Source organism: Macaca nemestrina, chromosome 2 (genome assembly GCF_043159975.1).
Source record: "Macaca nemestrina isolate mMacNem1 chromosome 2, mMacNem.hap1, whole genome shotgun sequence".
Lineage (NCBI taxonomy): Eukaryota > Metazoa > Chordata > Mammalia > Primates > Cercopithecidae > Macaca > Macaca nemestrina.
Window position 1 is genome coordinate 145,652,293 of NC_092126.1, and position 25,052 is coordinate 145,677,344.

General features: G+C 40.6%; 2 protein-coding genes and 2 long non-coding RNA genes across 12 annotated transcripts in view; 2 read left to right on the top strand and 2 right to left on the bottom strand.

The window, feature by feature from the left end:
* LOC105477638 (uncharacterized) overlaps positions 1 to 10,889 on the top strand; it is a 79,326-nt gene extending 68,437 nt beyond the window's left edge. Inside the window, exon 5 of the long non-coding RNA XR_011620211.1 lies at positions 10,770 to 10,889. This is a non-coding gene — a long non-coding RNA (uncharacterized lncRNA). The remainder of the gene's footprint in view (positions 1 to 10,769) is intronic.
* On the bottom strand, positions 3,246 to 14,173 carry LOC139362003 (uncharacterized). The gene is made up of 3 exons (XR_011620214.1): positions 13,584 to 14,173; positions 6,020 to 6,103; positions 3,246 to 5,570 (listed from the first exon to the last, which is right to left on the bottom strand). It is a non-coding gene; the product is annotated as an uncharacterized lncRNA (long non-coding RNA).
* Positions 11,548 to 12,035, bottom strand: LOC105477636 (large ribosomal subunit protein uL29). Its single transcript, XM_071092124.1, has one exon. It carries the CDS (start codon positions 11,976 to 11,978, stop codon positions 11,607 to 11,609), a length of 372 nt encoding a protein of 123 aa, XP_070948225.1. The 5' UTR covers positions 11,979 to 12,035; the 3' UTR covers positions 11,548 to 11,606.
* A 156-nt stretch (positions 14,174 to 14,329) lies between the features above and the next one.
* Positions 14,330 to 25,052, top strand: part of LOC105477634 (glutamate metabotropic receptor 7) — an 898,220-nt gene continuing 887,497 nt past the window's right edge. For 4 of the 9 annotated variants that reach the window (XR_011620206.1, XR_011620205.1, XM_011734197.3 and 1 more), the window contains exon 1: positions 14,333 to 15,194. Coding sequence is in view for 5 of the 9 variants with exons in the window: in XM_011734197.3 (XP_011732499.2) it covers positions 14,676 to 15,194 (519 nt within the window). In the remaining 4 variants the exon portion in view is untranslated. Of the gene's footprint in view, positions 15,195 to 25,052 lie in introns of all 9 variants that reach the window. The other 5 variants (XM_071092123.1, XM_011734201.3, XM_011734200.3 and 2 more) reach the window with 2 other exon arrangements.

Sequence of the window (25,052 nt, forward strand, 5' to 3'; positions counted from 1 at the left end):
CCCAGTCAAAACGTAGAACATGTCTATCAACCCTCTAAAGTTGTTTTAACTCCCCTTAATTCAATCTTTTGATTTCATGAAGTCTCTAAAGAACCCTTTTAGTTATAATTGAGTCATAAGTGCCCAAACTCTGTCAGGCATATCACACATTTTGAGTTGCTCTGGAAATAAGTATTCTGGTTAACTACCTGATTCTGTTGGGTTACTTTCAACAGATTTATTGTTTCTCCATCTATTTTTCCTGCTTGGATTAACTAGGAAACTAGGAAATTAACCATCTCAGGGACTTCAAACTTTGTCCCATGTGTAAAAACTTGAGGATGGGCCAGGTGCAGTGACTTATGCCTCTAATCCCAGCACTGTGGGAGGCTTAGGTGAGAGGGTTGCTTGAGGTCAGGCATTCGAGTCCAGCATGGGCAACATAGACAGACACCATCTCTACAAAAAATTAAAAGAAATAAAAAAAGAAAAGAAAAATCAATTGATGATAAACAAAAGTTTAACTCTACTCAAAAAAAAAAAAAAAAAAAAGATTAACCAAAGATGTTACAGGGACCAATAGCTTACCTCATAACTTCTGAGTGTGTGGCAAGATGTGAAGAAGCTGGCATGACTTTGGCAAATATGGCATAAAGCAAGCGATTTGGGATAGAATTATGGAATGTTACCTTTTAAAGAGTAAGGAAGGAGAATCGAATGATATTTTATATTCAAAGATTTCTGAGGTGTGCTCTTTACTTCAGCCACTCAAGTAGGAGCAAGACATATATGATCCTAACTTCCTAAGTAAGACTTTATCAATGTTGGAAAGAGATTTCTAAGCAGTTTTTATCAATGCCTTGTTGCAAGTTGTAGTTATAACATTAATCACTGTTAGATTTATGGGAAAATAATGTGTTTTACAAGAAGCAACACGAATACAAGTATAAAAGTTCATGAGGAGACATTATACAAGTTTATATTTTATCAATAGTTATAGAAGCATTGCATGTAATTAGAGCAGAAAGAGATGTTAAAACTCAGAAAAGTCCCTTTAGTTTATAGATGAGAGAAATGTATAAGACTACAAGATTTTTTAACCTTTTGTATCAATTTTATTGAGGTATAATTTAGATAAACAAAAATGCACTTGTTAAGAATATAGGTTGATGAGTTTATAAATATATAAAGTAAACATAAAACTATATATCATAACAACTACCACAAACAAGGTACAGAATAATTCCTATAGAGGTATCTTATATCCTTATTTACTCATTCCACTTCTTAACGCCAGACCTGGGCTGATCAGCTATTATTTAACATTAATTTTGACTTTTATATTATTTCATATAAAAGGTGTCATATGGCATATACTCCTTTTTGTCTGTGTTCTTTTACTTGCTATAACATTTTTGAGATTTACCTATATTGTGTGAATCAATAGTTTGTTCCTTTCTTGTAGCTGAGTAATATGCCATTGTCAGGATATAACACAACATATTTATACTGTTGATGGCCATTTCGTTGTTTCCATTTTGTGGCTATTTCGAATAACATTACTATAAGCATTCAAATAGAAACCTGTGTGGACACACATTTTTATGTCCTTGAGTAAAAGCAAAAATATTGAGTTGTATAGCAAGTGTATGTTTAACCTTATAAGAAACTGATAAAAGGTTTTCTGAAGCGGTAATACCCTTTTACATTCTGACTAGTAGTATATAAAACTACCATTGCTTCCAAGTTCTGGCCAACTCTTGGAATGCTGAGTCTTTTTTTTCTACATTTTGGCTATTCTAACTGGTAGCGATATCTCTTCATGGTTTTAATGTGCGTATCCCTGATAACTAATGATGTTGAACATCTCTTTGTGTGCCTATCATTATCTGCAAAGTAAACATATACATTCTTTTTCTCTGCATGTGTGCCTGTGTGTTATATAACTTAACTGTACACAATAATGAACAAATATATGTTTTGTGAAATGTTCTCTGTTCCTGCTCTCCGCTCTTCTATTTTTTTCTAAGAGTCTTGAGGATGGGCCAGGTGCAATAACTTACACCTGTAATTCCAGCACTGTGGGAGGCCCAGGTGGGAGGATTGCTTGAGGTCAGGCATTCAAGTCCAGGATTGATATTTTTTCCTTAAATGTTTGATGAAATTTATCCAGACCTGAAATTTTCTTTGTGGAAACAATATATATATATTTATAATTTTACTTATCTTATTTTAAACAGTTTTTTTAGATCTATTTCACTTATCATAAGCCCATCCATTTAAACAGTACAATTTAATTTTTACTAATGTTACCAAGTTGTGAAACCATCACCATAGTTAGTTTTAGAACATTTTCCTTTCCCTCATAAGATCTCTCATGCTCATTTACAGTTAATTCTAATTCCCACCATCAGCCCCAGGCAACAGTGGGAAAAGGTTTGCCGCTTTAATGTACTTTATGATTACAAACAGTGGGTTTGTAATTAAGAGACATAAACATTTTCAGATTTGGTTTTTTTGGTGGCAGTTTTAACAAATTATGCCTTTTAATAAATTTGCTCATTTCATTTAGTTATCCATTTTTTGAACATAAAATTGCTTATAACATTTTCTTATTTATTTAGAGACAGAGTCTCGCTGTCACCCAGGCTGGTGTGTGGTGTTGTAATCTCGGCTCACTGCAACCTCCACCTCCCAGGTTCAAGTGAACCTCCCGCCTCAGCCCACCAAATAGTTGAGACTGCAGGTATGCACCACTATGCCTGGCTAATTTTCGTATTTTTAGTAGAGATGGGGTTTTTCCATGTTGCCCAGGCTGGTCTCGAACTCCTGGCTTCATTTGATCTGCTCTCCTCGGCCCCAGCAAAGCGCTGAGATTACAGGCATGAGCCACCACACCTGCCTTCTTATGTTTTTAATGAGTATAGGGTCTAGAGTGATGTTCACTCATTTTATATCAGTCATTTCTCTCTTCTCTCTTTTCTTAATATGTCCAGCTATACATTGTCACTTTTACTAGTCTTTTCAAATAACAGCTTTGGTATTATTGATTTTTTTCTCTATTTTTACATGTTTTCTCTGATTGAGTTATGCTTTTTATTATTTATTTTTTCTACTTTGGGTTAAATTCATTATATTTTTCTAGTTCTTAATGCACAGGTTAGATAATCAAATTTAAATTTGTTTTTCTAATATAAGGATTTAAGCTTTCAATATCTTCCAAAGACCTATATTAGGCTACACACTATAAATTTCAACAGGTTGCTTTTGTTGTCAGTCATTTAAAATATTTTCTAGTATTTTTTAATAAAGTTTTTGTTTAGACTGTAGGTAATTTGAAAGTGTACTGTTTGATGTATAAATGCAAGGTGATTTTCAGACATTTTGTTATTTTTAATTTAATGTCCTCATTGTCAAAATGAGTTCAATATATTTTAATGTATTCAGACTTATTTTATGGAATACTATGAAGTCGATTTTGATCAGTGTTCCACGTATCTTCAAGTTCTTTGATGTTTTCTTTTGCAATGTGCAACTGTTGTTACATATAGGCAATGAATTTCAGATATTTTATTTCCTATATTGTATTTTTCAGCTCTAGACATTGCAATTGGTTCTTTTTTATGTTTTCCACTTTTCTCCTCATTATGCTCGTTTTCCTCAAATTCTTGAGAATATTTACATTAGCTGTTTATATTAGTTTTAGTGGCTTAAAACAATAGTCATTTATCTTACCATTCTGTAGGCTGAACTACAGAGTGAAATCTCTCTCACGCTTCGAATTTCTCTGACTTCCTCTTTTGCAACCAACCAAAGAAAAGCCTCTACATTTAAAGGATTCATGTGATTAGGTTAGGCTCATCTGGATAATCTCTCTATCTAAATCAACTGATTAATAACCTTAATTATGTCTGTACAAGCCCTATCATCATGTAATATAATAGAACCATTGGGGTTATTTTAGTATTCTGTCTGCCTTGCTGTTTTATTGTATTTGTCTGCTGATTCAAAAATATATAATTCGAAAATTTGTTTTTATTCTTCTCCTGCATTTTACATGCCTTATAATTTTCACTGGATTCTTCTGCCCAATGTAAATGTAACAGGGTTAAGTGTCAGTATTACACTGTCTACCTTTAAAAATTGTTATATTTTGTTTTAGCAGGCTTAAGTTACTTGCAGATCAGCGTGAAGCTTTCCAGACTTGTTTCTAAGATGTTTTAGGGTGGGTGTTTAGCCCTGCTATTAAAGTGTAATCTTTCTAGAGTCTCTACTAAATGCTCTGAGAGTTCAACAAGGGCTCTGCAAATGTCTCCTGGTCAACAAGGGTCAGAGCACAAATGTCTCCTGCCAATGCATGAGCTCTGATGCAGTTCCCAAAAAGTTGTTGTTTTCCTGGTGTCCCAGATCCTCATCCTATGTTTTCACAGTTTAGTGTTCAGATAAACTTCAAGGGAACCTCATACAGGTTTCTGGTCCTCTTTTTGTGTGTAGCCTTCATCTTGTGTGTGTAGCCTTCATCAAGATGCAGGTGATAGCCTCCTTAACCTCTCTGAACTCTGATCTCTATCTCCTCAAATGTATCAATCTGTCATGGTCAGCTTGGGTCTGAATAGTGGCATGAAGCAGAAAGTCATGACATTCATAGAGCTCTCCTAATTTGTTCCCCTTCTTTGGGAATCATGGTCTGGAGCTGCTAATTACCCACTGGCTTAAACAAGTTCTTTCATATGTTCTGTCTGATTTTCTAATGATTGGGAGTAAGTGAGAAGGAAAGCCTGGGACCAATTAGTTCATCATGAGGAAGCAGAAGTTCTCAATCGAGATTGATTGGCTGAATGAATGTGCACAAGAGCTTACCTTCTACCATCTCCCACAGAAATGAGGCTAGATCCCAATTTTTGTGGTTTATAAGTACCTGTTTTTTTTTTTTCTTTTTTTTTGTGTGTGTGGGGTATCTGAGGGACTGAACAATCAAAGTTGTAAAATAAAGAACTGGTATGGCTAAGATACTAGCATCAACTTGTCTTACACAATTTCTATGTAGAAAGGATAATGAGAAATGGGCCAAAATCACAAAGAATCAATACTTGTAAGGAACATATATGAATAACTACAGAGATATTGTTTGACTCTTAAATGAGGTGAATATTAAACAATATAGTAGATGGTCTCATAAGACATATTAAAACATATTAAGACATTTCCCAGAGGGAATCGCCCAATATTTTGAACATTTTAGAAATAGATCTATAATATCCAAATTGACTACCCTGAAAGACACAAAACTTACTTGGATGGCCAAGTTTTGGTATTGTGAAAACAATGTTATTGTACTCAGTTAATATTTATTGAATCAAGTAATAGCCAGAAAGGAAAACATACCATCAACTCCCTTCAAGTAAGGCACTGAACTTGAGCTTGTTTCAGGTAGGCTTTGAACTTGGCAGTTTCAGGATTTTAGGGGTGGTTGACAGTAGCATCTCAATAAGCTACAGCAGGACGTCACACAGAGCGAGGGTCCTAACAAAGCAAAGAAGCTTGTCCAGGACCTTAAGATACAGTAGAGGTATTCATAGCCATATGCAGGCCTAGAAGACAGATAGAGAACAGACATTCTCTGCCTCTTATATGGACCATGCATATGATGGTGGGAAGAGGAAAAAAAAAAAAAACAAAAACAGCAATTGAACAAGTGGGTGCCAGTGGTTCACTAGACATGCTGTGAAGGTGTCTTCCCAAAGAGTAAAAATTCAGGAACCCCCCCTGCTGATATAAATCAGTATCTACTAATAAACAGACAAGCAATAGAGTACAGTAGTCAAAAGCACGTCTGGGGAACACAGACGCAAGTGTGCTATGCTTCCGTACCCACAAGCTAGGAAGCATAGTGACTGAAACACAGACCTTGGTGATAGATTTTCTGGGTTCAAATCTGAGCTCTGGCACTTACTATATTTATGAGATTGGCAAGATTTTTAGTAACTTTGCAGCTCAATTTCTTTATCTGAAAAATAGAGGTAATTATAAAAGTACTTACCTTATGTATTTGAGGAATTAAATAAATCCCTAATTTACTATGAGGATTAAATATATCAGCATGTGTACATCATTGGAACAGTACCTGGATCAATGAAAGTACCAGAAAAGTGTTATTTACTATCAGTATTTCTGTTTAAATTAGGATAATATCAATAATAGCAAACACTTTCATAGATTCATTGCAGAGATTAAATGATGTATTGCATATAAACTGCCCATTTCAGTACCTAGTACAGAGTAGGTCTTCAATAAACAGAATAAGCCTCACACATTAGTCAGAGTTGATTCAAGAAATACATGAGGTTCAACCAGCATATTCAAATGCCTCCATTTCCCATAGATAAGCAGGTCTTTAGAATGCAAGGGCTGTGTGGTTTGATTCTTACAATAAAGCAAACTGTACTACTTTACAATTACTACCAGCTTTAAATAGGCAAAATATCATATCCTATATATCTAACACACACATATAAAAATCTACACTATTGCTGCCCCTCTCCTCCTCTCCTCCCCTCTCCTCCCCTCCCCTCCTCTCCTCTCCTCTTCTTTTATTTTGGCAGGGTCTGGCTCTTTCTCCCAGGTGAGAGTGCAGTGGCACAATCATGGCTCACTGCAACCTCTGCCTCCAGGGCTCAAGCCCTCCTCCTACTTCAGCATCTTGAGTAGCTGGGACTAAAGATACATGCCACTACATCTGGCTAATTTCGTATTGTTTTGTAGTATTGCTACATTTCTTATCATGAGATGAACATAAATTGTATTTTTAAGACAATTTAAAGGTCCATCAGTTATACTCAATCCTTTTTAAGTTTTAATTTTACTTCCCACTCAACTGGTCATTTAAAACCAGTATAGTGTGGAGTTTGATAGTATATCCACAAGGTCTGGAGTCAAATCAAGAACTGACTCCAGGGCCGGGTGCGGTGGCTCACGCCTGTAATCCCAGCACTTTGGGAGGCCGAGGCGGACGGATCACAAGGTCAGGAGATCGAGACCACGGTGAAACCCCGTCTCTACTAAAAATACAAAAAATTAGCCGGGCGCGGGTGACGGGTGCCTGTAATCCCAGCTACTCAGGAGGCTGAAGCAGGAGAATGGCGTAAACCCAGGAGGCGGAGCTTGCAGTGAGCCGAGATCGCGCCACTGCACTCCAGCCTGGGCGACAGAGCGAGACTCCGTCTCAAAAAAAAAAAAAAAAAAAAAAAAAAAAAAAAAAAGAACTGACTCCAGGGCTACTATGCTCTTATGTCATAGAGTTCTAAACTTTCCATAGTTCATTCTCAGAGGAGTATAAGAATCAGTAGCTACGAATTAATAGCTGCTTATCTTGAAACAGTAACCATCTAAATTAGTACCCTCAATTTTGAGAGACTGGAGTCAAACTAGCTTAAGCAAAGCATAAAATATATTGGGTGACAAAAGGAAATGTTTGAAGGCAAGTACAGTTAGAGACATTACTGGATCCACTGTCTTGGGAGACTTTGTCAGAGCTTTTCTTTTCATATCGTGGATTTGCTTCCTTGTGTGGGTTGATTTATTTTTATTTTTATTTTTTTTGAGATGGAGTCTCACTCCATCGCCCACGCTGGAGTGCAGTGGCACAATCTTGGCTCATTGCAACCTCTGCCTCCCTGGTTCAAACGATTCTCCTGCCTCAGTCTCCCAAGTAGCTGGGATTACAGGCATGCGCCATGACACCCAGCTAATTATTGCATTTTTAGTAGAGATGAGGTTTCACCATATTGGCCAGGCTGGTCTCAAACTCTTGACCTTAAGTGATCCACCCGACTCAGTCTCCCAAAGTGCTTGGATTACAGGCGTGAGCCACTGTGCCCCGCCGTGTAGGTTGTTTTTATTCTCAGACAAACTTTCTTCATGTTGTGGAAACAACACTTGCTAGAAGCACCAGGTCTCTGTCTTCATATATATTTAGCTAGGAGAAGAACATCTGACTTCCAGTATTCATACATAACATTTCAAGTTCTTTACCTATCTTTGGACTCATCAGCTCCACCAGGGGAAGAAAGAGCTCAGTTCAGCCAACCCTAGATGTGTGCCCATATCTGAATTTTGGTAGATGGAGCATTAGGATCCATCTCAACTCCTAAAAAAGGAGAAGGGTGCTTTCCCAAAGGAATGGCTGATGATGTTACCAAAAGGAGGGAAGGGATATTCATGCTCTACACACCTAAGAGGCACTGTAGGAAGATTGAAAGAATTATAGGGGTAGGGTGAGGTACAAGACCTTCTAGACAGGCCTTGTCCAGCAATTTTAAAGCAGAGAACAGTTTTTGCCTATTAAGTCAAAGCCATTTTGTTCTCTGAGTCACAGCTCTGGAAGGAACAATTGGTTTTTTTAAATTGTAGTACAAAATATGATGGAGAGAGATTTGTACCTGGAGAATCACTTACTGTATGAATGACTTGCCCCAAAGCTGTTGTTTCATATACCTACCCAAATGGCAGGACAAAACAGTCCTCCCTATGTACTGAGAGAATAAATGAGTGGAAACATTGAGACCTGAGAAGAAAGAAAACTGGGGAGTGAAGTTTCCTTTGGCCCTTAGGTGAGACTCTCCTTGTGGCTTCCCAGATACTACATCCAAAGGCCAATGAGATCTGAGGGATGTAACAAGTAAGGTCTTTCTGAATTGAGTGCAATTGATGAGACAGAGCACTCATAGAGCAGCTGGAGTCTGGACTTAAGATATGTAAGCTTCAAGGCAACAAGATGGTAAGGAAGAGAAACTAAAGAGGCAGTAACAAATGGCAGCATATTGATTAAACTATACTTTTTACTTTCCTGGGCCTCGATTTTCAGATCTATGAAATAACAATAATAATGATGATATATATCAAATGAGATTATCTTGAGAATTGATATATATTGTGCCTGGTACCTAGTAAACGTGAAAAATATAAGCTCTTGGTAATATTCATTATTCATATAAAATGTACAACATTAATATAAATGTATTCATATACTATTAATAATAATATAAATACTTTTAGTAACACTTAGCATGCATTTGGCTGCAAGTAACAGAAAACGCAACTAATACTTTCCTATGCAATGAGCAGATTTCTTGGCTTATATAACTGGAAATCAAAAGAGGAAGCATTGGGGATAATTTGATCTAGTGGTGCCGGGACTCTGTGTATTGAACTCATCTTCAGGCAGCTAGTGAAAGAATTACAATAATCCTGGGTCTCATATCTACACACAATCATGCCAGACACAAGAAATGCTTTCAGAAACCCCCATCAAACCTTTCCCTAGGTGTCACTGCCTTGAATTCCTAAATGAACTACTAGAAAGGAAGATAGGATTACCAGTAGGGATCAATTTCAATCCACCCATTGAAAACTCTCTGGAGTGAATTTTTCTGTACAATACCAAGGTTTCTTAACAAAATGGGATCAGAAAATGGATGAACGGATGCTAGTTAAGTGACAAAAGGTGTCTATTACAAATAGATACAGCAAAAAAGTGTAACAGACGAAAATGGAATATTCTCTCTCTCTCTCTCTCCAAGATAAAGTGAACACCCATTCAAAAGTACAATAAAATGTGAAATTGTGTTTTGAAAAGTTACAGATGAAGAACTATATAAAGGATAGAAGAATAGCCAAAGTGCATTCGTGGCCATAGCAGAAGTAGCAGTGGTTAAGGAAGACACACTTGTAGATTACAAATTGGATTTAAATAAATATAGTGGGAACTGGAAGTGCAAATATTATTTCCTGCAGAAGATGTTGAAGAGTAGAACATCTTCTGGCAGCAGAACAACAAATAAAATAAGTAAAATTAAGATATTCAAGAAAACAAACAAATATGAAGTAAGACTGAGACCTTAAGTTTAGTTAGTTACTTTTCATTAACCCCTCAGTGAGGACAGATTGATTACTAAATAGAACCAAGCCTGTGAATACATTTTACAGCTTACAATCTTTGTACCTAAAACTAGGTTCTCCTCCAATTAAATCAGTCATTAGAACACTGGCCCAATTTTACATAAACCTGTCTTTTTTTTTTTTTTTTTGAGACGGAGTCTCGCTCTGTCGCCCAGGCTGGAGTGCAGTGGCGCGATCTCGGCTCACTGCAAGCTCCGCCTCCCGGGTTCACGCCATTCTCCTGCCTCAGCCTCCCGAGTAGCTGGGACTACAGGCGCCCACAACCGCGCCCGGCTAATTTTTTGTATTTTTAGTAGAGACGGGGTTTCACCGTGGTCTCGATCTCCTGACCTTGTGATCCGCCCGCCTCGGCCTCCCAAAGTGCTGGGATTACAGGCGTGAGCCACCGCGCCCGGCCTAAACCTGTCTTACACAGAGATTTTCTGTCTGTATAATCTCAGAAAACCAAACAAAACAAATACTGTGTTCATTATCAAGTGCCAGATCCTTTGCCACGGTTAAAGGTATAAAGGTGAATTATAAATCATATGTACTAGATATGTAGTGATTTTGCAAGCTCAGCATCACTTTCCAGTTTCTCTGGTAGCGGACTTCTCTTTCCATGTAGTAAGTGGTGCTGGTGCCTGGCTAGAAAAATAGGTCTATGCTTCTGAGCTCCTCTAACCAGCCTATGGGCATGGCCACAATTATTAATTTCTAAATGAGCATTTGACTCAGGAAGGACCAATCAAAGCTTTACCTGAGAGTTAAGTTCTTTAAAGTTAGAATATTTTAGTCCTGCACATTTTTTAAAAAAACAAAATTACTTCAAAATTTACTAATTATCTTTTAAGTTCTAGAAACTGTCTATAGCGACTGAGAGGAAAATGATTTATCTGTCAGCATTCCTGCCCTGCCCACTTTAAGTTTTGGTCACTGTCAAATAAAGGCAGTGGAGAATGGCAAAACCAGTTCTGAATCATTCAACACCTGAGTGCTTCTTAGGCACAAAACATCATTTGAAACATGGTCCTGGATAAAAAGATAAATAATATCCAGCCCTTACCCTCAAGGATCTTACAACTTGGCAAGGGAAATATGACATGCACACAGATGACGGCAATAAAGGAAAGATAATGATTACTGCCAGATGTTTGGGGAGAAGGAGCAGAGCAAAGAGAAAATGCAGAATAAGGCAGCATTCAACAGTCAGCCAAGAAATATTTGTTGAGCAATCATTGGATGGGAAATGAAAATGGAAGCACAGGGCATGAACCGAGACATGTGCAGGTGAAAAATCAAGTGACATTACTTGTTACTCCAACTCTCCAAATATTTTTGTCAACAAGTTTGTAATAAATAGCCTGAACTTAAAAATGAAATAAGGATATAGTAGTCTCTGTCAAAGACAACCTGAGGTGCTAATGCTTAAACACTAGGATCGTAGTATGTGTGTTCCTAAGTATGCCTCTCTATTACTTTATTTATATCTTCTTCCAAATGAGTTGATGCTGCTCTAACAGAGTATCTGTTCAGCTATTTCACCTTTTCGGTCTTGTGTACTAGAACAGGTGAATTAGAAGAGGATTCTTTTGTCTTCAAACAGAAAGAAAGTGCTATATAATTTATTTTATTTTTTTTTTTATTTTTTATTTTTCTCAGCCAGCTGTGCTTTATTGACAACGCGCCACTCAGGCCTTGACCGCGTACTTCCGCAGAGGGTACAGCCGCTCCTTCCGCTGCTGCTTCTTGGTCTTCAAGTTCTCCTCGTGCTTGTTGAGCCGGCGGCGCATGGCGCGTGTCTTCTTAGGCCGCAGGTCTAGGGGCTTGTACTTCTTGCCCTTGTAGAATTTCCTGAGGTTTTCTTTCTGAGTCTGGTTAATGACTGTGAGAACACGGGCGATGGATTTGCGGACGACTCGTATCTTAGAGAGCTTGGAGGCCGCACCGCCTGTCACTTTGGCGACGCGCAGCTGGGACAGTTCCACCTTCAGGTCGTCCAGCTGTTTCAGCAGCTCCTCCTTCTTCTTCCCGCGAAGATCTCGAGCCTTGATCTTGGCCATTGCTGCACAGGCCGCCGATGCCGCCGCCGCCGCCCGCTCGGAGGGAAAGAGAGCAAGTGCTATATAATTTAAAAAGTCCAGAGGCAATTCTTCAAGCATGCTTGGATCCAGGAATGCAAATGTTTTAATTAAGCCTCAATCTCTCTCTCTCGTTCTTTATTTATCTATATCTTTATCTCTATGTATTTGTCTCTCTTACTTTGGGGTTCAAATATCTCCCTGTTCTTGTGGAAGTCCCTGGCACAGCTTTAGGCTTATATTCTCATAGCTCCACAACTTGCAGGAAGGAACAGGGGCCATCATGGCATTCGGTAATTCAACTTGTGCATTTGTGTAGCAAGGCATTGAGTCTGAAGGTGATTCACAGGCACATTGTGCACAGAGTAGATTTGTATATTAATTACAGCACTGTTTTCTGGAAGGTGACAGAAAATATCTTCTTTTGATGAACTCAGAACAGCACGACAATTTTCCAAAAGAGAAACAAAGTATTTTGTGGAAGGGGCCCCTTTTTATCTGACTTATACAGAGATTGCCTGGGTGATAGTGATAACCCTATGTCTCCATCCTGGCTGCCCCAGCAAAAGTCCAGGGATTATCCCTGAATGGCTCTGGTTGGACTTTCTGCCCATCCTGGAACAGCACTACAGCCAGAAGGATCTGATGTTCTGATTAGCCAAGACTTGATCACAGGCAGTGGGATCAGTTCTCCTGAAACCATAAACATTGAAACAAGCAAGAGGGGCATATCCAAAAAAAAAAACAAAAACAAACAAAAAAAAAAATTGATGGGATGTCCCTGACAGGAAATAACAACAACAACAACAAAAACCCTCTATATCAGGAAACCTTCGTAGTGTTCTTTGGATATACAAAAACTGGTGTGCACATAATACAATAGAAAATATTGGCCTAAAAAGAGCACCATGGCCAAAGGGACATGACCTATTTTAACAGATGATTTGAGAGTTAAAAGATAACTTGGAGGGCATCCAATTCAATCTCATCATTTTCCAGATGGGGAAACTAAAACCCAGACAGAGGAACAGAAGTGCTGAGAGCACACAAGTATTTGGTGGCAGAGACAACCAACTAGGTGCCTTTTGACTTTTTTTTTCCCCCTACAATGATAGGTTTCTTCATTACATCATCAACAAAAACAAAAAGTATAGTCTTGTTTCTGGTTTTCTCTCCACCCTCAAATCTGTATAATATGATTTTGCTGCACTCCAACAGAAAGCCTCAGGAAGAGTTGGTTTAACCTCCTTAAGTTCACTCCCATCCCCAAGGACAGACATTCGCTTTCCTTGAATTGGAAGTAGAGCCACTTGTTGCTTTAATGGGCCAAACGTGGTCTGGACCTGCAGGAGGAGACACCGTTCATAAAGAGGTTCTCAATTGCACTGCAACCTGTTCTGGCATCCTGACTTTGCCCCCTAACCCCAGCCAGAGAAAGAGAAAGGCATTCCCAATCAATGGGGACACTTCTGCCTGCCCCCTCTTTTTTCTTCCTGCCATCACCTCTTTCCTGCTGTTTCTTACTGGCAAAAACTATCACCAGGTGCACCAGATGCATCTCTGGAAATAGGTAGGAGGGAGACTTACACCTGTCAGTGCTAGAGAAGAAAGTGCTGTCTGCGGAGTTCTCAGTTGTTACATCTCCGCAGCGAAGTAAAGAGAAGGGATGCGTCCGAGGTTTTTGACACAGACGTGCTGGGGAAACGCGTCAGTTCACGGAGCTCTGACTCTAGTGACTACTGAAGACCAAGGATGCACTCCTATGCCTAGCGTCTCCTCTTGACTTCTGTTTCCCTTCAGCCAAGCTCAGCGCCTGGCCCTGGAGACCCCTTTGGGTAAAGCGTCTTTAAGTCATGAATCAGGCTCCTGTGTGCATGTGTGGCTTTCTTAGCAAGAACTAGCACAGGCGGCTCAGGAGTAGAGTCTAGCTAGGGTCTTCCCGCGCCCCTCCCTCACTGGTTTCTCTGCCTCTCCCTCGTGTTCTCCCAGGTCTAAGAGCCTAGGCTCCGGACCTAGGGTTTGGGAGCAGTCAGCACGACGTCCTCGCCCCATCCCGCGGCTGATGACACCCGTGCCCAGAACGTGGGTGTGGGTAGGGAGGCTTCCACAGTGAGTTGGGGGCGAGGGCTAGGCTCTTGCTTGCTCCCCGCAATCCCTAGATTCCCTGGGGACCACGAAACTCCCATTCTGAGGAAACCTCCCCCGATTCCCCAGCCGCCCACCCATTTCCCCCCCTTACCTCAGCACGCAGCCCCTCCCTGCGTGATGATGCAAACCAGTGGGGAGGGCTGGCGCTGGGAAGGGTAGGGAGAGAAGGAGAGCCAGCGAGGGAGGGAGGGAGTGGGAGGAGGAGGAGAGGGAGCCGAACGACCATTTAAAGCGATAGCAATCCCTGCCCTCTCCCCAGTGCTGGGCTGTTGGAGAGAGCGAGCGGCAAGCCGGTGAGCGCGAGCGCGGCGCGCCGGCCGGCTAACCCGAGAGCGCGAGGCGCCCCAGGCTGGCAGGCACCGCGGGACCCCTCACCCACTCTGGTCGCCCCTCCCCGGACTCCCCCACCCTCCGTGCCTGCAGGAGCCCCTGGGCTTTCCCGGAGGAGCTCGCCCTGAGGGGCCCGGACCTCGGCGAGCCCACCACCGTCCCTTCCAGCGCTGCCGCCGCCACCGCAGCAGCCGGAGCAGCATGGTCCAGCTGAGGAAGCTGCTCCGCGTCCTGACTTTGATGAAGTTCCCCTGCTGCGTGCTGGAGGTGCTCCTGTGCGCGCTGGCGGCGGCGGCGCGCGGCCAGGAGATGTACGCCCCGCACTCAATCCGGATCGAGGGGGACGTCACCCTCGGGGGGCTGTTCCCAGTGCACGCCAAGGGTCCCAGCGGAATGCCCTGCGGTGACATCAAGAGGGAGAACGGGATCCACAGGCTGGAAGCGATGCTTTACGCCCTGGACCAGATCAACAGTGATCCCAACCTACTGCCCAACGTGACGCTGGGCGCGCGGATCCTGGACACTTGTTCCAGGGACACTTACGCGCTCGAACAGTCGCTCACTTTCGTCCAGGCGCTCATCCAGAAGGACACCTCCGACGTGCGCTGCACCAACGGCGAACCCCCGGTTTTCGTCAAGCCGGAGAAAGTAGTTGGAGTGATTGGGGCTTCGGGGAGTTCGGTCTCCATCATGGTAGCCAACATCCTGAGGCTCTTCCAGGTAGGGGGGCGCTCCCTCCGGGGCGGAGCACACCGTGGCTACCTGAGCCCTTAACCCTAAAAGCTGGCTTGGACTCCGGTGGTTCGGGTCAGGTCAGCCTTCGCTCATTTCCACCCTGGAGATCCTGCCGAATCCCTCCCACCCCGCCCGAGGAGATACCTTCCCTGCTTGGTTTATTTCCCTTCCATCTCTCCCCTGTCCACGCTCCACTCCATGCGGCTTGACATCCTGGATTTATGGCCCCATTTACAAGAAGCAATCTGCGAAAAACAAGGCGATGATTTAAATGGGTTTGCATTAGGGTGAAATATGGTCCGAAAACAGGCTCGTAAAAGTCCCGGGCTCCTAGGAGAGCTGGTTAGTCGAATGGAATAGGAAAGATGAGACGATGCCTCGAAACCGGGCATTTCCCAACTCCCCAGCTTCCCACCCCCAAGCCAGCCTGCCAACCTGCACTCCCTTGGAAAATTTGGAGACAACCTTAAGGAGGCACTTCTTAAATCGAGGGCTCGGTCTTAACCTAGATACGGATGTTAAGTCCCCATCTCCCTCGGGTCGATTTCCCGACCTGTAGCCAGCCTCCGCAAGAGCCCAGGGCACGAGGTACTGGGACCTTCCTCAGGTGGAGAGATGCTGCCTGCAGACGTGACCCCCAGTTGGTTTGCTCCAGGCAATATTTTGCACCGTCTAAATTACATTTGCGATCCTGCCACTGGCCGGAGCTGGGCGATCAGCTTTCCACTCCTGCCACTTCAGACCTCAGCCCAGGGATGAGCTCATGCTAACTGCGAAACAAAATCGCTCTCCCTGCCTCCTCCCTCCTCCCCCACATCACCCACTATCTCCCTGACGCAGACCCCAAGCCAAATCCTCGGCTTGGAGGACGATTCCCGGAGCGAGGCATGAAGGCGCCCGTTGGGAGGCAGAGGGGTGCGTGGAGCAGGGCTCCGTGGTCCTCCTGCTCCGGTGCCCGGAGGGAGACAGAGAAAAAATGGGAGGAAGGCGGATCCGGGGCCGCTGAGCGGTGGGTTCTACCGCAGTGTTCTCTCGCCTCCTGCTCCAGCAGTCTCTGCCCCATGGCTCCTGAGCTGCATTGGGTAGGAATTAGTGGCTTTGGGGTTTGGAAATTGAGTTTCAGGGTCTCTGTGATTGTAGGTTCCCTCCTGTCTGTCTTTTCCTATATGTGCATCACTCTCTCTTTCTGTCTCTGTCTCCTTGCTGTTTTTTTTTTTTTTTTCTCTCTCTCTCTATTTTTTCTCTCCCTTTCAACCTCTGCCTCCTTTCCTCCTCTGTCTTCACTCCCAAGTTCTTGGTTCATCTCAGTATTAAAATGACCCTTTCCCAATGCATAGCGGCTCTCTACCTGGCTAGTGGTACCCAAACCCAGCTAATCTCTTCGGCAGATGTACATGCCGATCCTGGCACCTTTATGCTCCTCATATCTAGAGAACTGGCCCCTCTCAAGTGCTTACCCTAAAGGTGTTGGGCTTCAGAAGGGGACTCTGTGAGACCCAGGCTGTCACCACATCACCTCCAGGAGCGTGAAGTTTGCATTCAGGAAAGAGGAGTGCCCATCCAAGGCTGCAGCTTGCATAGCCCCTCTGACACTTCCTGAGTGCCATCATGGAAATCCTTGGAGGCTTGCAAACCCAAAAGTGTTCTGGGGCTAGCCATCACTCTGAGTTCCTTGCTTTTGGGAAGAACCTGGCTTGTAGCTGAAACCCAGAGTGCTTCCTTCATCGTTGAGCTTAAAGCTAGACAAGTTGCAGTAGCAGTGCAGGTGGGAGAGGATGTCAGAGACATTACCTGAGAACCACTGGGAGCTGGGGGAGGTGACAGTGTTTTCCCTGTTAGCCCCTGGGATTAAAGGCACAAAATATTTTGTGTTTAGCATTGTAAAATTATTTTGCCGGTTTGTTCACTCACCTGGGCAGTACTGCAGATGAGCCTGTCTCTGTCTGAAAAAAGAGTGAAATGTTAAAGTCAAGAAAGGGATTACAGACTAGGCTAAGGGACTGTGTTTCCTGAAAAAGATTCCAGGGGGAGCTGATTCCTCCTCTGGTGTGTGAACCTGAGGCAACTTGCTAGGGGTTAAAAAGTTGGCGGGGGAGGCGGAGGGCTGGTCTTACATTATTTTCTCCATTCCCTGAGCTGAGGAGGAAGGAACCCAATGTTAGCGTTAGCATTATGGCTTGGGAGTAAAACCATTCGGAGAAAATACTGTCATTTGCCTCTAATTTGTAAATTGCAGCTATTCATGTTGGATTGAATAGCTGAGGGAGAAAGAGCCCCTGGTTTTCACATGCACTTATTGAGAAGAGGCTGGTAGTCTGAGGAATGCACCAACTTGTAGCTTGGGATGCGTGCAAGCTAGATAAAACAGTTGATTTGTATGTGTCCTGGTTAATCACTGCCCATGTTGGAATATGTATTTCATATACCAACAATCTCTTCCAGTAACCCTTTTTGCGTGTGATCTTAGAAGCTCCTGTCGTGTAATTCCAGTCCCCAGTTTTCTAGTTTCTATAAGCCTGCAAAATGAGTAAGAGAGAATAATGATACACATACCCATTGTTCAAAGCACACTTAGAGGGAGAGAAAAAGGACATAGTGAATCTCCTGTGAGATCGCAAGGTTCAGTTCAATTAAGATTGTCCTATTTAAAAGAAACTCCTCCAAATGATTGAATTACTACCTTTCCAGTGGTTTGAGTTTTCTTTTTTCCTCTGGTCCCTGCAGGTTGCTGTAGGGACCATGCCAAACTGATCACTTGAGATATACATTTATAGTGAGATAAGCCTGTAGGCTAGGAGAGGGAATACTTAGGGACTTAAATGGGAGGTGCTGAGCACTGCAGAGAAGGAGCGAGAAATGAAATGGTCATAGATGTAACAAATGCTGCTGCCCCCAGCAAAGTCAGGAATAAAGTTCCTTCCTGAAAATTTGGACCTGGGCAAGAATGGACTACTCAAATGTAAATGGTGTCTCTGACTTCGAATTTTCATTTGACTGCTGGGGTACCAGATTGAAGATATGAGCTTAGCAAGTCCTCTTTCTCTCCTCTCTTTACACACTGAGTGGGTTAGTAAATGACATGTCTGAGGACGGGAATCACATCCAGTGGGTCTTCAAATCAATCCAGGAATTTGAGGCTAATGAAATTAGTGTGTGGCCAGGGCTCTGCCAACTAGAATTAAATCACTGCAACTGCCCTGCAATGCATTTTCAGCCTCAAAGAAACATCAGGGAGGAATTTCTGGAGATTTGTTCCTAAGCTTGTGCAAAATAATACTTTTCTAATGCTAAGAAAGATTAAAGATAAATTAATATTGACTATAAGTAACATATTTTTAAAAAATCATCACAGAGTTGGGATGGCTTAAAGTGGAGAGGTTATATAATATGGTGACCAATAGATAAATCTCCTCTGACCACTGTTTTATGGGCAATAAGTAAGATATATTATAGCAGAAAGTAATGGGAACACTTTTATTCAAGGCTTCTCTGTTACTGACTTGAGAGCAAACACTCCCAGAGTATAAATTACTCTTGCTACATCCTAACTCTGAATGAATAATATTTCATGTGTAGTGACATGGCCTATGCTGTAGACTTGGAATTGAATGGCATCTGATTCAGGCAGGTGGAATTTTTTTTCTCCCAAAGCAAGTAGCTGGAAAAAGTGGTCAACTATACCCTTGTTGGAGCATAACGCAAATCTAAGTCTGTGGACCTTATACCATAAATGAAATGCTTTAGTAAATGTGTCAATGTTTTCCTTCTGTTAATTGAAATTTGAATGTAATATCAAACTTTTGGGATAATATTTTATACATAAATACCTAGATTTTTTTTTTCATTTTCTCTCTCTCCATCTTATGTAATCCTATCGCGCTGAGCACATAGGGTGGTGTGGTATTACTACAGTGGTGAAATTTATTAAAAAAACAACTTTAACCTACGCTTTTTTATAATTTCCTAAGTATAGGTGTCACTGCCGTTTGAAATAGTCTCTATAACAATCTCTGCCTCCACATTTACTGTGTTTTAGGAAATTTACCTAACAGATGGTGAGTGGGAAACTTTTAAAGGGGCATTTTTAAAAAGAGCAGAGGGAAGGAATGAAGACATGCACATATTATATTTGAAGACATCTCCACGTGTATTTCGTGTATACACACCCATGCAATTAAGATGTCTTCGGGCATTCTTCTCTTTAAGAATACTTGAAACAGTAAATACATTTGCTTCAACTTCATGAACATTTGGAGATTAACAAATGACAAGTGCTGTATTTCTTACATATATACAGGTTATATCATAGGTTTAAAAGACCATACTTGGATTATACGGTGTGTTTTAGTCTCAATCCTGCCGTTAACTGGCTAAGTTACCCTAAATAAATCTCTTACTTTTTCTAGGCCTCATTTTCCTTATCTGATTTTTTTTTTTCTTTAAAAATGTGGTTTCTAAAAGTCTGTAATCTTTTTTGTTTAGCTTGGAAAAAAACTTTCTCTTGTCAAAACTGTCTTTGCATTTCCAGCTCCCACTTTTGGTGAGTTTGTAGGAACTTTTAAAATATATTTTCATACAGCTGTCTTGGTCATTACTAGTCAAGTTAATTTCTATATTCAGACTGCTTCTATATTATTTTACAATTAACTTCTCAATAATATATATCAAGGCTGCTGGTAGGGAAAATGATCTCTCAGGTCAGCTTACTGCATGTTCATAAGACACAAGGCAGGGAGTGAGAACTGTGGAATTTACAGTAGCAGCAAGCTACAGCTTTTGTATCTCCATGTAGTATTCTCATTCATCTTGGAAAAATATCAGACCTTTCTCTCCCCAAACTGAGAAATGATGACATCCCGCCTATCTTCCTGGTCCCAGGGATGAAGTACGTGGCCCAGGTCAAGCAAAGCAGGTGATTGGTTCCTTTGTCATCATTTGACCTCATCCAGGCCAATTAGAATCTTCCCCAAGATGTTTCTCTCAGAGATGAACGAGAACATTATCTCCTCTCTCTGGAATTTTTAAGCTGGGGAGATGTGATTCTGGGGCTCCCAGTGGCCATCCAACACAAGGAGCAACTTTCTGTAGCGTATAGTCAAGGAGACGTGAGTAGGGCTGAGTGGTGGGAGAGAGGGGGAGCCCTGATGATATTCTGGAACTCCTACATTCAACTATATCCAAATCTAGATGTGTCTGTGAGTTTCTAGGACGTGTTATTCTTTGAAATACATTTCTTTTTACTATTTTGAGTTTGATTTTAGCCATGTGCAGTTGAAAGCATTATAGCAAAAACAGCTGATTTTCTACATTAATGTAAGGTTCACTGACTGGCATTCATTGAGTGAAAAATCTTGCTGTAGATAACACTTTCTTTACTTTAAACATAATTCTTTTAGCTCAGCTTTGGGACATTCAAAACTCGATGTCCTTCTCTTCCCAACATTTACTGTAATTGCTTTCAGCCTTTGTGATCACATCTTCCCTATCTTGATGTGGTTGAGAGAGAAGGCGGACACTTCTTATGTAAACTGCAGGATATATAGGCCTCCTATTTGAAAGCTTTGGACCCATACTTGGTTCCTTTCATTAAAGCAAATCTTTTGTTGATATCCCCAGGGCACAGAAACATTTTCATAGTATAATGGAATACAAAGTACATTAAACTCCTGGGTCACTCTACAGTAAGCAACAAGCCTAACTCTGCTTCTTGTTCCTTTTTACATTAAGTAGACAATTAAAAACAGCTGCAAACATTTCCCAACCACTAAAATGCATATATGATCTCTATGTAAAATGATATTTATGCAACATATAGTCAGTCTGGTTAATTAATGGACTTTTTGTGAATTGACATAGTCAATATATATGTTTTCTGCAATTAAAAAATCAAAACAATAAAATCTATGTACAGGTAAATATCTGTCTGAAAGAGTGTTGAGTCAACCTTCTTCATATTATATTTCCATGTTTGACAAGTAACCTGCTTTCAACTATATTTACGACTAAATGTTTTTTGAATCACATTATTAGATTATAAAGTCAAAAATCAAAATGAAATTTCAATGATATAGGATATATATCACATTTTATGCAAACAGACTTTCTAATCTTTTTTCAATAAAAGTAGTAGTAACCATAATAATAATTTGAGTCCTTACTATGAGCCACTGTGCCATGTGCTAAAAGTACTTCATTTCATTTAGTTCTCACAGTAGTCCTGCAATGTACATATTCTTATCCCTGTTGTTCAGCTAAGAAAAGTTATTTTCGTAGCCTGAAGTCACATAGCTGGTAAGTGGCAAAGTCTGGATTCAAACTTAATTTTGTCTGACAACAAACCACTATGTATACTGCTCAATTGTTGCACAAATGCATAAATGCTTAAAGTAATTGCAGATATTCCTATCCTGAATTTATAGTGGTTTACAGACATCACAGTTGCTGATTGCTTAACCGTATCTATTTACAGAAATATATGTTTTATTTTAATCCTAAAACAAGATTAACTTTGTAGGCCCATAGAAACTTGAGCACACAAACCCTTACCTCCAAATTAAAAAATGCTTGTTCTCCATTATGCAACAAGTAGCCCCGTAGGCAGGAAATAAATATACAGTAGACTTTTCATTCAAATAAATGAGAAAAGATGTTTCATCTTGTCTTGATTCAGTACCCACCATTACAGATCATGATGGCTCTTTCTAAACTTTATTTCATTCACTCCACTCTTTCTACAAACCTCAAGTGAGGAAATCCATCATTCAGATATATGTGCAGAGTGAGAGGACTGTATTAATACAATTGCTAAAAGTCAGCTTGATAGAGCACAGGAAATACATCCTAATAAATGCAACGTTAATGTTTGTGTGGCCCGTGGAGGGAAGGGTAGGAGAGTTTTCAGTTTAATGGGTTATTTTGCCTCTTGCTGTAAAAGAGCTGAAGCTTAATAGTTTTATAATTGGTCATTTGCAGAATTCTCCATCTTTGGGTGTTGTGCTTTTGTCATTCCATGGCTGCTGACTCTTTCTTTTATTCTTGATGGAAAGTAGCAAGAAAGTCACTTAAAGGGCTCAGTGTAGTCTTCTGCATTATTGTGTAAATAAAAATATTTCCATTTTTAAAGTGCTCTTTAGTTCATGGTTTAAACTTGACTATGTTCTGAAGGTGCTAGCTCATGCAGACATCGGGGGAAGGTTTCCCAGGAGAAAACACACACTCTATCAAAGGAATTATCAGAGTTTCCATGTAGGGGTTAAGAATCAAATTCTGAAGTAAGACAGGCCCGGATTGAAATCCATAGCCTCCACTTACTGCCTGTCTGACGTTGATCAAAAAGGTACCACATCTTTCACCAATTTTCTTACCTTTGGAATGGGTATAAGAAAAATGTACCTGTCTGATAGAGTAATTGCAAGGATTGCATGAAATATGCATGGAAATATTTTAGCACTGAGATTAGCATGTTTAATAAATTTACAAGCTATGTTAAAGTTACTAGATGGACATCAAGTGTCAATATTGCTTAAATAATCATTATTGCTAATTTTGAATTTTGCTGTTAAATTACCAAAATAGTTATGCTGTATTACACTCTTCTCTGTTTCTTCTGCTAAATTGAAAATTTACATATATATATAATTTACATATATATATAGAGAGAGAGAGAGAAAGAGCAAAAAAGAACAGTGAGAGAGATAGAGAGTGAGAGATACACACACACACACACACACAGAACATTTTAGTGACATTGCTCAGTGGAGTTAAAATTTTTATAGAACTAATTAAAGGAAATAACGAATTCCATGGACTTCACAGAAAGGCTAAGAGCAGTGGAAGTCTGGCAGCCTCAAGCTTGAATTCCATTGCGGACCCTTTCTATCTGCAGAGCTTTGGGAAAGTTACTTACACTTACAAGCTTTACTCCTTCTTTGCTTATCTTTATTTTTTTTAGGAATATTTATTAAGCACCTTCCATGTGCACTTTTCTAAGTGCTTGGACACCTCAGTAAAAAAGTGAAAGCTTTCTCTGTCTCTCCTTTCCTCTTTTTTTTTTCCTTCTCCCTCTCTTCTCTCCCTTTTCCCCCCCTTCCTCCCTCCTCTCTGTCTCAGCTTACACTGTCATGTGTGAAAACAGATGGATGTTATAAATACATCCTATAGATGTTACAAGTTGGTGAACATTATGGGATAAGGAAAAGAGTGTGGAACTTGCTGAAGATTGTTGGGTTGGTAGTGCTAGGGGCTGTAAATGTGACCTCTACTTTTAAGTACGGTAATAGGCTAGATTTGATGAGGTGACAATTGAGCAAAGACTTGAAGTGAGGGAGTTGGCACAGTGTATTTAGGGGAAGACCACTCCCTGGGAGTAGGAATGACCAGTGCCAAAACTCCAAGGCAAAAAATGGGCCTGGCATGTTTGAGGAATATTGTGGAAGCCATTGTGGCTGAGTAGAGTCAAGGAGGAAGAAGGGACAGCAGGAGGTCTTGAGGTCACAGATGTGATGGGGCTAGTTCACGCAGGGCTGTCGCAGGCATTTTGTCATTGACTCTGTAGGCAGCTAGTGGTAGGATTTTAGCAGAGGAATGAGATGAACTATCTCTTGTTTGAAAAGGATAACCCTCTGTGGTATTGACGGTAAGGGCAAAGAGTAGAATCACAGAGAACAGAGAGGAGGCATTTCCAGGTAGGATCGATGGTTTGGTGGCTTGAGCTTCTAAGAAGGAGTACATTTTGAAGGTTGAAACAGGATTTCCAGGCAGACAGAATGTGGGCTGTGAAAGAAAGAATGAGATCGAGACCACTTAACCCAAGATTTTGGGCCTGGGCAACTGGAAAGGTGAGATTATTATCATCTGAAATTGAAAAGATTGAGGTGGAACAGGGTTAGGGGTTAAGGATGAGTTTTGGAGACAGAAGTTTCCAGAAGTCTGCAGGTCTGAAGAAAGATCTGAACTAGAGCTACATTGTGTAAAATGGAGATATTAAGAATAATGATCAGAAAGGGTTATTTTAAAGATTAAATGAGGAAATGGAATTAGCACTGTAGGTTCTAAAAACACTGAGCAATTAGTGAAAAATAATTATCTGAAATGAAAAGAAATTCCTGTAGTTTGTTTCTGCAGTAAAGCTGAACAAAACAATATCTTATTATTTTAATAATATTTGTGACACAATTATTCTGGTTACACACCATAACTATAAACATTTAGAAGAAACATTTCAGTTTCCTATATTTCTCCCTCATGTTGTAATTGCAACCATATTTTGTAAGGTTTAAGTTAGTTGTGATAGGGTGGCTCTTTAATGAGAATCAATTCTGAACTACTTAGTTAATGCAATAATACACTATTATTATTATTTTATGCTCTTCATTAAACTTAGTTGAAAATTTGTCATCACTGATACACATGATGAAATTTAGGTAGTTACACAGGTATTTAAGAAAAAAATAAGGGGCTTATCTTAAAATGTGCATATGCATACTTACTTTCAACAATTTCTCCAGGTATTTCATGTATTTCCTTGAATTTTTAAATTAAAAATATGATGGGGAAATTTTATCTCATAGATTGTAAGCTCCCTTTAGTTATTTGAAAACCATTAAACAGCTTTTGTGGCTTAACCAAAATTCTGTTCCCTTTTCCTTTGGTTACCAGATATTGGTCTAAGCATGTACTTACAATAAAAATGCATGACCATGTTGTCTCGACACATCTATAATTTTATTTTAACACTATCATTATGTAAGCTATATTTTAATTGTAATTATAACACATTTTATATCAACACACATCCATTTCTAGTGTTCAGGGGGAAAGCAGCGTGTAGTAAATTTTATCAAA